At 45.3% G+C, this 10,974-nt stretch overlaps 2 protein-coding genes across 2 annotated transcripts; both read right to left on the reverse strand.

The window, feature by feature from the left end:
- Positions 1–680: 680 nt before the first annotated feature.
- On the reverse strand, positions 681–6,295 carry LOC135974275 (interferon lambda-3-like). The gene is made up of 5 exons (XM_065561290.1): positions 6,140–6,295; positions 4,947–5,024; positions 3,894–4,037; positions 3,025–3,105; positions 681–1,351 (listed from the first exon to the last, which is right to left on the reverse strand). The coding sequence occupies exons 1-5, from the start codon at positions 6,293–6,295 to the stop codon at positions 1,253–1,255; spliced, it is 558 nt and encodes a 185-aa protein (XP_065417362.1). The 3' UTR covers positions 681–1,252.
- Positions 6,296–7,761: 1,466 nt separating this feature from the next.
- Positions 7,762–10,499, reverse strand: LOC135974251 (interferon lambda-3-like). The gene is made up of 4 exons (XM_065561275.1): positions 10,338–10,499; positions 9,820–9,897; positions 8,971–9,114; positions 7,762–7,767 (listed from the first exon to the last, which is right to left on the reverse strand). Exons 1-4 carry the CDS (start codon positions 10,497–10,499, stop codon positions 7,762–7,764), a joined length of 390 nt encoding a protein of 129 aa, XP_065417347.1.
- Positions 10,500–10,974: the final 475 nt, after the last annotated feature.

Here is a 10,974-nt window from a genome sequence, read left to right on the forward strand (position 1 = left end):
GGTTTCCTAGGATTTGCTATAGTGGGAACATACCTATAACTTTACACTTTTCATTATTTTAAGTATCTCTGTTATGTCCCCTCTCACCATCCAGCTAATCTAAGCAATATTAATGTCTTCAATTTCTCCTCATCTGGAAGTACTTCTTAGCCTCTAATTACTTTTGTTGTTTTCTATTTTTGGAGGTGATGAGATCAGAACATAATGCAGTTAGGAAGCAGAGGGTGAACCATCAATTTATATCATTTCAGTTTTTATTTTACATCTTCCAGTTTTATTAAATATTTAAAAAATTAAATATTATAAAAACAGTCCATTTGATAAATATGCACATAAATAAATGATAGATACAATAAATAACTTAAATAAAAATCAGATTTGCTTAAATAAGGATCGCATCAGATGCCTTAACATTATGTCAGCCAGTGAAACAAAAATAGATTCTCGGAATCTGTCTAATACAGCAACACCTTCCATGCATCAAAATTATTGCATTTTCCAGCATCTTTCTAAGACAATAATGAAATACTCACTAGTCTGTAAATCAAAGAAATAGTGTGAAAAAACTAGTTCTTTAAATTAAAATAAATAACGGCACACTTAACATACTATTGGCAAATATTTGTGTGTAGCAATAAACTACTACAATAAATAATAATAATATCCTCTAGGGCTAAATTTTAATCCCGCTGCAATCAGTGGCCAATCTCCCATTGATTTCAGGGGGAGCAGGCCCTACACTTTAGCTGCAGTTAAGGAATTGGCCTAGAACCAATCAGCTACTGGCAATTGGAGTCGGCGAGATCTGTTCCTGAAGATCAGTTTCATAGATTCATAGATTCTAGGACTGGAAGGGACCTCGAGAGGTCATCGAGTCCAGTCCCCTGCCCGCATGGCAGGACCAAATACCGTCTAGACCATCCCTGATAGACATTTATCTAACCTACTCTTAAATATCTCCAGAGATGGAGATTCCACAACCTCCCTAGGCAATTTATTCCAGTGTTTAACCACCCTGACAGTTAGGAACTTTTTCCTAATGTCCAACCTAGACCTCCCTTGCTGCAGTTGTATGTGAATCTTTTGTTCAGAGATCATGGGTGGTGGGATCCATGGAAAAATGCCAAGATGGAAAGAGCATCACGCCTGGTTAAAATACAGCGTCCTGTAGGAAGGATTCAGGGTTCCCATTCGCTGGGCTCTCCAGTGTCTGATTAGATGCATGAGGTGAGACAGTGTAAAGATCTGGCGTTTAGGTGCAGGACTCCATGTAGGCTGCGCACTTCAAGTCATTGTTCAGCAGTCGGAAGAGATTGAGGATCACAGATGCTTCCAAGCATCCTGGAGTTTCCTGGGACAGGAGAGAGGAAGTGAACACGTTTGTAACAGAGAATGGCTGGCTAGCAGTGGGCCAGTGAAAGCTACTGCACACAGGCCTGATGGAGGGGGGAGGTGTAAATAGATAGGGAGCACAGAGCATGCAGAAAAAGGGTGAACAGAGCAGTGTCTACACAGGAACTTCAAAGAAAGCTAATCTGAACTAACTGTGTGAATTTGAAGTGGGTTAGTTAAATGGCATTAAATTCCTGTGTGAACACCCTCATTCAAAATTAAAGTGGTCTAATTTGGTTACTTTACTTCACTTCCAGAGATCACTTTAACTGTGAATAACAGCATCAATACAGGGCTTTAAAGCAGTTTAACTAATCCACTTCGAACTCACACCTAGTCTTCACTTAGCGGCTGGTCCGGAGGCACGCAATCGATGTTCTGTGATCGATTTATCGCGTCTGGTTAAGACGCGATAAATCGATCCCGGATCGATCCCGGAAGTGCCCACAATCGGCGCCGGTACTCCAGCTCTCCCAGAGGAGTACGCAGCGTCGACGGGGGGAGACTTCCGGCCGCGTCTGGACCCCGGTAAGTCCGGACTAAGGTACTTCGAATTCAGCTACGTTATTAACGTAGCTGAATTTGCGTACCTTAGTCCGAAGTCCGGACTAAGTGGGGACCAGCCCTTAGTTAATTCAGATTAATTTTCCTGGATGTCCGTGTGTAGACAAGACCTTACAAACACTCTAAGGGTACGTCTATACTACCCGCCAGATCGGCAGGTAGAGTTCGATGTAATGGGGATCAATTTATCGCATCTCGTCTGGATGCGATAGATCGATCCGCAAATCGACGCCCGTACTCCACCTCGGTAGGAGGAGTAAGCGGCGTCGACGGGGGAGCTGTGGCAGTCGACTCACCACCGTGAGGACGGCCAGGTAAGTCGAACTAAGATACTTCAACTTCAGCTACGCGAATAGCGAATAGCATAGCTGAAGTTGCGTATCTTAGTTTGAACCCCCCCACTAGTGTAGCCCAGGCCTACTCTAAGGAAATACTCATTTACAAGGTGGTCTAATGTCCTGTAATTCTTAGTATATAACAATGTGTGCTGTGGTCTGTTACATGAACCAGTGAGTCTGAATGAAGCAAAAGGCACAGTGATCTGGGGTAATAGTAAATTTGAAGGGTATTATCTTTGGCTCTATTGGATTCCGAAGAAGGCCTGGGCATTGGCAGATCTGTACGAATGAATTATCTCTGGGCCTCTTTTCCCATTGCCCAGCCCAGCATCTACACCTCTTCAAAGTTTTTGTAAAAATATAAATGATTCCACAAGGTACAAGGTACAAAACAATGGAGGATCAGATGCCACATGTTTATCTGAAACTCTGCTATTTGCATCCTATGGAAGGACCCAAGCTAGGCCACAAGGTAAAGGCTGTTTTCTGGATGCCTGGTCCGCTACAGTCTGCAGCAGATATAATGACCCTTCCTGATATGAGAAATTTACCAGCTTTCTGAACTAATTCAGTCTCAGGACACCTGGACTGCAGAAGCTCCTGGACAATATACAGGACACCATCCTGCACTGGCCCCATGGGAAGGGAATGGAGCTGATGAACCTGTACAGATTTGTTCCCACTAACATGTGATGAAAGTTTGTCTTGTGTGTTTGCCAAATGTACTCACCATCTTCTTGGCTGCATGGAATTTGTGGAGCCAGCTAGTCAGCCTCCCGGAGCGTCGATGGGCGTTAGGCTGATGGCTGGTCTGAAAAGAAAATCAATACATGAAGCAGACTGGCACATGAGTAGAGATTTCAGGAACAATGGCTGAGCCTCCTACCTCTCGGTACAAGCCCAAGGCACAAATTGGTTTCATTGAGTTTATCTCGTTCTTTAGATGTGTGGATTCCATGTTAACCTGCCAGGTTCTATTAATAATACAATACCAAGCATTTGTATGGTACTTTTCACTTCAGAAGTGTTTGAAGCATTAACTATGGGCTTTACTGAGCCCTGTGGGAATGACCCTGTGTAGGGGGAGGTATGCCTTGTGCTGCCCAGAAGAGCTCTGGGAGAAACTCCACTGAATAGAAACCGAACATGCCCTGGAGCTGAGCAGGAGTGCAGCATACTCCCCCAGTGTATGCAGCCACCCATGGGTCTGTCTCCTCCCGGCTCCTCCCCACCTCCACTGCGATGTTCTGGGGGGCACATGGAAACAACAGTAGCTGTGCTACAGAGAGCACAGTATCTGCAGTGATACCAAACTACAGCCCAGGAGCTGAAGGAGGGGACGTACCTACTTGCACAGTAGCAGAGCAGTCAGGCATCATCTGTCCCTAATTAGTTAATCAAGTTATGTATAGGAGCAGGGCATACAGCAGCTACGTAATCTGGACACTTTCATTGTTATAAAGGGAGGTGCAAAGTCCACAATTACTGGCACAAGAATGACTAGATCCTGGATTCACTTAAGAAATTAGTGCTGTTGGGAGTTCAATAGACAACTCCCAGTCCCACTGTGGCGAGAGACATTTGCAATCCAATACTCACGCAGATCTTCAAGTCCTCTCTGATGTGCCTCAGGATTTCTAATGGCCTCACAAGCAGCTCGGACAGTCTGGGATCCTCAAAGTTCTCAAGCACGTCAATAACGAGGTGCAGCTTCTCCTTCACCAGGATCATTCTGTCGTGCACCTAGAGAGAAAATGTGCAGGTAAAACAGTGTGTCCAGGGGAGTCGCAGACATGGAGATAAGGAATGTCTGCGTTAGCAGTAGGTAGGCGTGTCCTGCTTAGGGAGACTTTCCAAAGCCATGGCCAATGGGAAGACACCTAAGACGCAGGGGAGGTGTGAATCCACTCTGTACACAGAGCCTGCTAGTCTTGAACCTTTGGACTCTGTTGCTTACACCTTCCTTCCTTGGAATCCAACAACATGTTGTGCTTCAGATCAGTCTCAAACCTTTATTATGTTACAAAAATCTGAAGATATATTTGGCCAGTGCAAGTATTTTTTTTTTTGCTGGTGATTTGGTGAACGGTTTCTGGATCTTCAAAGTGGCTGTACATAGATGTGGATATGATTTTAGAGTACTAAAATATTCTCTAATGGGAAACCAAAATACAGAAACTGAGGATTTCCTGCCACACGACCTGGAGCTGCCTATGTGAGGGAGGTTAACCAAGTTCAGTCTGGAAATAGATGATAAAGACAGGTGTGGATATGTTGGCGGTGACAAAGCCTTTGGTTTGTTGAACACTGAGGATAAAGTTAGTATCATGCATTGTATTAACACGGAACAAGGTAGAGATATTGAGATGTAAATTGTTTCCTGGCTCAATTATTTGTTAAACTGATTCACAGTCTCAACGTTTGTCTGGTTTCCCAGCCCTAAGGATGTACAAAATACAGAAATAGAAAAAGGGCCAGATTCCAACCTCAGATGACTCCTGTGTCATTTGGGAATAAATTCCCTGTTCAAGTTACTCTACAAAAGGATCACCTGAAATCAGAATCCAGCTTGGAAAGAGACAGTACTGCAACTTTGGAAAGAAGCAAGTGCTATTTTGTAACTTCGTCTCTCTTGGCAGAGGTCTTGCTTACCGACAGCTCTTTGACTTCCCAGTTCCGGTGGAAAATCTTGGTGTTGCATTTTCGGTCTGACAACAGCATGATGTCCTCCTGGAGGCACAAAATGAGAACATGGGGAAATGTGTAGTGGAGGCAAAGCAGGGGAGAAAGTGCCAAATTCTGCCCTCAGTTACATCATATAACCCCATTCAGCCATGCAAAGCTGCAAAATCCTTGCAGAATTTGACTCAACACTTTGATCCCCTAACAATGCTGCTCTCCTAGAGTCTTGGCTCTTTCCAAGTAGGTGCCAAAGACGGGATAGGCGTCAATAACACGCTCTTGTCATATTGCTTGGCTGGTTTCAGGTTGTGAACTGCATTTGTGCAGGAGTTTAACTGAGAACCGGCATCCTTTAACTCTTGACACGGAGGATAACTTGACCACTAATCTGAGTGGTGCACTTCCTCAGCTTCAGCGTTAGTTAACATGGAATGTTTGCACGACTAAAAAGAAGTGACTGGCTCTCTCTAATGCTGCTTGATGGCATGACATGAATTTGGGGTCCTCAGATTGTCTGTTTAAGGGACTAGACTCAGTTTTCTTTGGAAGGGAAAGACCGCAGATAGTTAAAAACTGGGTCTCATTCTCTAGGTTTGATGGTAACTCAGGACAGAGTTTGAACCCCTTTCAGAACTTTTTGAGATTTAAGATTAAGGACAGTTGACTCTATAAGAAATCTGAGCTGGCCAGGCCCTAACGTCCTTAGACTGACTCGGATTAGGAACACCCACTTAGACAGATTGTTCCTTCTTTCTCTCCTCGCTCTTTTCTAACAGTAAGAATCCCATTCTTTCCCTGCTATTGTCTAATCTGTGATTCTGCCCTAGATCAGTTCCAACTTTCCTGCCCTGAACATGACTCTGCCTCTCTCCACATCTATGATCCCCATTCCCCAAATATCTGAATACTTGCCGGAGCTGAACATTCTGTGCTTTGCCCTTTCATAATTAAGACTGGGTGGGGGATCACCAACAAAGAAGATCCAAACAGAGAGACTTCTTTCTATTGTATCTGCAACCCTACACCCCAACCTTACCTAAGCATATGCCTTCCATCTTATTTCATCTGCCCATAGTAATATGCCGAGAAGGCTGCTGTTGAAACTACAGCCTAGCACTCACATTGCCATTATTACCCTACTTATGTGTCTTCTTTGCACTTACAAATCTGTCCTTAACATTCTTGAAGGTCTCCAGTTCCCGGGGTGGCAGGGACTTGTATTTTGAGAGGTGGCACTTCTTCATCTGAGCACCTTTGGGAAAGGCCTCTGTAGACACTGTCCATAGGGTCAGGACCAGGACCAGTTTGCAACCCATCATTTTTCCTATTGAATCAGAAAGGGGAATTCCACGCATCACTCCATTTCCAGGTTACAAGGATTATAAACTGTATTTTTGACAGTCTGACAAAGCAGGGAAAGGAGGGGTGCAGGAAGATGAGGGCTACAATGAAATATATACATTGGTGGGTTGCCCCAAAGATCACAGCTGAGCAAACTCAACTCTTCTATTCACAAATGTTTTCAGATCCAGCCTCTTAATTTACAGCCCCAGCACTAATAATAAAAAATAAACTGGTAAGGTACTTAGAGGAATGGATAGTGTTTGATCCTTACTCTTTAGAGTAGACCACAGCAGATCCGTCTAGTAAGCCCATGTGCTAGACAGAAGCCCCAGACTTAGAGGCACGTACCTTGGAGCATGTTTGCTGGGAAATCGCTTTAGTCTCTTCTTCTTCTTCCTCAGGGTTGCTTGGCCTCCCTCTGGTCTGTGAATGTAGCCTCGCTTTGCCATTGCTCTTGCTTTTATACTCTTTAGGAAAAAATAAAATGGAATCTTGTTTTCCTTTAGTCAAAGGAGAAAACCCCACACGTTAATGCTGCTGTTTGATCAATGGAAACTGGAAAATGAAAGTACATCATCTTTCATCATCATCATCAAAGGTGCATCTAGCTCCTAACCCTCTGCCCTCACCAGGGATTCCCAGGTGAAGGACATCATGACCAAATGATGCAAGGTTTGCCTAGAGTAGGCGAGTTCTGTTTCTAATCTTAGCATTGCCCAGCTTCCGGGTTTGCGGTGTTATTGTAACGATCCACTGAGCAGCCTTTTCATTCATTTTTTCCCCCGTCCTCAGGAGTGACTCTGCGAGTCATCACTGATCAGCGAAGGGGAGGAGGAGAGTGGTTTCAGTGGTCTCACAACTGGGCAGAAAGGGACTGTTCCCAGAAGTGAGCCTTCCCTTGCAGTCTCGATAACATCCAGGTTAACTATCCATGTTTGTGATTTACCTGGGAAGCAACGGCCTGGGGGAAGGAGAACCTGGGAAGCACTTTTGGGACTAGTCCAAGGGGTAGTCTGAGATCAGGGCCTGTCTGAGATCTGGGCCAGGGAGACTGAGAACCAGCAGCCTGAGAGCTGGGTCAGGCTGAATGGGAGTGTGGCAGGGGAGCAGGCCGGGGCTGGCAGGAGGTTAGTAGAAGCTGCAGCAATAGTACAATGCAGCCCGGGGGAAACAGCAGAGAATGGAGGGTGGAGGCACAGAGGTAGCAGCCTTCCAAGGTACTCCAGACCCCGGGCACTGGTCTAGAGAAGGACTGTTCTTTACCACTGCGGATGGGCTGTGTGTTTTCAGAGGCACTGACATAAATAAGGGCCGTGTGTCAAGAGGGGTTTGTTAGCAGGTAGCTTGCAACAGAGGCTCTGACAGGTGGCCAACAGGAAGACAACTCACAGACTCTGAGTGAAATCACCAGCAACGAGCCTGAACTGTGGCCATAAACCACTTATCTCTGTGGTATAAAGAACGCATGAAACATAGCCAGAACGCTTGCATAGTCATGTTTGTGAATGTCTTGAGTAAAAATCAAAGGATTTAGAGATATGCTCTGCCTGCGTCTCCACGGCATAAATGAAAGAATATACCTGCATATCTCCAGTTTCTTTGTGGACCTTGGTAGCAATGTGAAATCTTGAAAAATATTATTTCCAGCCTGTCAATTGTAAAGGTTTGTCAAAGTGGATATTTTCTGGGGCATTGAAGAGTAGCATGTTTGTGACGGGTTGGATCACAGAAACCCCCTTGGGAGCTGCCACCCGATGTGCAAAGACTACCCCTGCTCCTGTTTTCCCTGCCAGCTCAGGACTCCAGCACCCTGTCTTGCTGAGCCAGCCACTCCTGTCTGGCTCTAACACAGATCCAGGGTCTGAATCACTTGTCCCAAAGCTGCAGGTTTACCTGAAACCAGCTCACAGAAGTGTGCTTGTCTTTAGCACTCAGATGCTCAACTCCCAATGGGGTCTAAACCCAGATAAATCCGTTTTACCCTGCATAAAGCTTATGCAGGGCAAACTCATAAATTGTTCGCCCTCTATAACACTGATAGAGAGATATGCACAGTTGTTTGCTCCCCCAGGCATTAATACATACTCTGAGTAAATTACTAAATAAAAAGTGATTTTATTAAATACAGACAGTAGGATTTAAGTGGTTCAAAGTAGTAACAGACAGAACAAAGTAAGTCACCAAACAAAATAAAATAAAATGTGCAAATCTATGCCTAATCAAACTGAATACAGATAATTTCCTCACCAGTTCCAGAGTGCTCCCTTTTACAGGCTAATCTCCTTTTAGCCTGGGTCCAGCAATCACTCACACCCCCTGTAGTTACTCTCCTTTGTTTCAGTCTCCTTCAAGTATCCTGGGGGGGTGGAGAGGCTCCTTCTTTAGCCAGCTGAAGACCAAATGGAAAGGTCTCCCACGGGTTTAAATAGACTCTTGTGGGTGGGGACCCCCCTCCTATGCAAAGTCCAGCTCCAAGATGGAGTTTTGGAGTCACCTGGGCAAGTCACATGCCCCTGCATGACTCAGTCTTTACAGGCCGACCCCATTGTCCACCTGGTATCTTGCATGTCTCCAGGAAGACTTCTTATGTGGATTGGAGCATTCCAAGATTTGCCGGCACTGAAAGAGAAATCTGGCACTTAATACTCACACAGTCCCTCAGGTCCCCTCTGATCTGTGTCAGGATTTCTAGCGGCCTTGAGAGCAGCTTGGACAGACTGGGGTCCTCAACGTTCTCCAGCACGTTAATGGTAAAGTCCAGCTCGTTCTCTATCAGGATGACTCTATCGTGCACCTGGGGAGAGAAACTTGTAGGTAAGAGACTGTCTGTGGGAGAAAGAGGCACAGCTGTGCAGATACAGGACTAGAAATTCCCATGCGTAGGGGCAGGCAGACTAGGTTGAAACAGGAGATTTTCCAAAGCCACTCAGGGCTTTCTTGATTTGTCAATAAATGAAATATTAAAATCACTCCTGACTGGAAAGAGCTTCATCTCCACACGTCTTTCTTGACACCAGTTTATAGCCAGTGAGAAGGCACCTGAACTGAAGGTGAGGGGTGACTCTTATTTACACTGAGAAAGAGCCACTGTCAGATCTGACATGCTCCTGACTAAATCAGTGACTACAAAGTCAATGGTCAAAGGGCCTTGTGTCAGATTAGCACAAGGGTAAGTGAGATCAGATTCAGTGAGAAAGGGACACATGTTAGGAAGGAACCATCTGCTAGAATAGTGGTTCTCAAACATTTCTACTGGTGACCCCTTTCACATAGCAAGCCTCTGAGTGCGACCCCCCCTTATGAATTAAAAACCCTTTAAAATATATTTAACACCATTATAAATGCTGGCAAATCAGGGTTTGGGATGGAGGCTGACAGCTCGCGACCCCACCTCCCATGTAATAACCTTGCAACCCCCTGAGGGGTCCCAAACCTCAGTTTGAGAACCCCTGTGCTAGCATGTGACCTTCTTGTGCCCCTTGGCTGAGATTTTTCATACTGACAGCTCTTTGACTTCCCAGTTCCGGTGGAAAATCCTGGTGCTGCATTTTCGGTCTGACGACAGCATCATGTCCTCCTGGAGGCAGAAGGAAGAACAGAGACCCATATTTATGTAGGAGCAGGAACAAACCTGTACTAGTTCTTCCCTCAGTTCTCTCCACGCAATCCCAGTGGTGATGCAGGGAGACGAGATGCTGACATCAAATGTGTCCCTTGTACCTCTAGGGCTGGTATCCACAAGGGATATGACAGTGATATGCATGAACAAGTTTAAACTGTGCTTTGTCGTTCTCCTCCAGCGAGGAGAGAACCTGGGTTCAGCAGGCGCTGTGCTAGAGCCTGGTGCTGGCCAGCAGGGTGCTCGAGCTGGCAGAAAAGTAAAACGAAATCCTTCTTGGTAGTTAGTTTTCAGCTTCTTCCCTGAGTGCAAAGGGACATGCAGAGCGGGCCGCTGTTTCGATGACAGCCTAGGGCTCACAGTGCTGTTATTGCCCAGTGTGTGTTCTTCACACTTACAAATTTGTCCTTGGCTTTCTTGAAGGCCTCCAGTTCCCGAGGTGGCAGGGACTTGTATTTTGCGAGGTGGCATTTTGTCCTCTCAGTGCCCTTGGGAAAGGCCTCTGTAGTCATCGTCCAGATGGCCAGAGCAAAGAGAACTTTGTCGCCTACGTTCACCATTTTCCCTAAGGGAGACAGAACGGGAGAGATACATCACTGACATGCCAGGCTGCCAGGCTTACCAGCCAGCGAGTTGGACGCCGTCTCATAAGCTAGGCCTGCATTGGAGACAAACCTAGCTCTACATTTTTTTTTTTTACTGTTTCTTCAAACATGGTTAAATCTACTGCAGGAGGCAGCTGGTGACACAGAATCAGTGTAATGCCCAGCTCTGAGCTCTGGCTTCCTTTAGGGGACTGGGAAGTAAAACAATTGTTACCATTTCTCAAGCTTTCCTCAAGCCAACCAGTTAATTTGATCAGCTGTGAAATGAATGAAATGAAACAGCTGGCGAAAGTGATGTTTTCTTCTTTTTCTTAAAACTAACTTATTGACATTCAGCAGAATTATCTGTTCTTTTCAAACCACTCTTCAGACTTCAGCTGTTATAAATACTTGCACACTATGTCGTCAAACAGTAAAGTATCTAGTAGGT

The sequence above is a fragment of the Chrysemys picta genome, chromosome 11 (assembly GCF_011386835.1).
Source record: "Chrysemys picta bellii isolate R12L10 chromosome 11, ASM1138683v2, whole genome shotgun sequence".
NCBI classification, from domain to species: Eukaryota; Metazoa; Chordata; order Testudines; family Emydidae; genus Chrysemys; species Chrysemys picta.

Coding starts and splice junctions, on each gene's coding strand:
- LOC135974275 (XM_065561290.1), bottom strand. CDS start 6,295: ATGATGGGTTGCAAACTGGTCCTGGTCCTGACCCTATGGACAGTGTCT. Junction 3,106..3,893: donor GAGAGGACTTGAAGATCTGC/GTGAGTATTGGA, acceptor TTTTCTTTTCAG/ACCAGCCATCAGCCTAACGC. Junction 1,352..3,024: donor TCCATGCAGCCAAGAAGATG/GTGAGTACATTT, acceptor CTCCTGTCCCAG/GAAACTCCAGGATGCTTGGA.
- LOC135974251 (XM_065561275.1), bottom strand. CDS start 10,499: ATGGTGAACGTAGGCGACAAAGTTCTCTTTGCTCTGGCCATCTGGACG. Junction 9,898..10,337: donor AGAAAGCCAAGGACAAATTT/GTAAGTGTGAAG, acceptor TTCTGCCTCCAG/GAGGACATGATGCTGTCGTC. Junction 9,115..9,819: donor GGGAAGTCAAAGAGCTGTCA/GTATGAAAAATC, acceptor TTCTCTCCCCAG/GTGCACGATAGAGTCATCCT.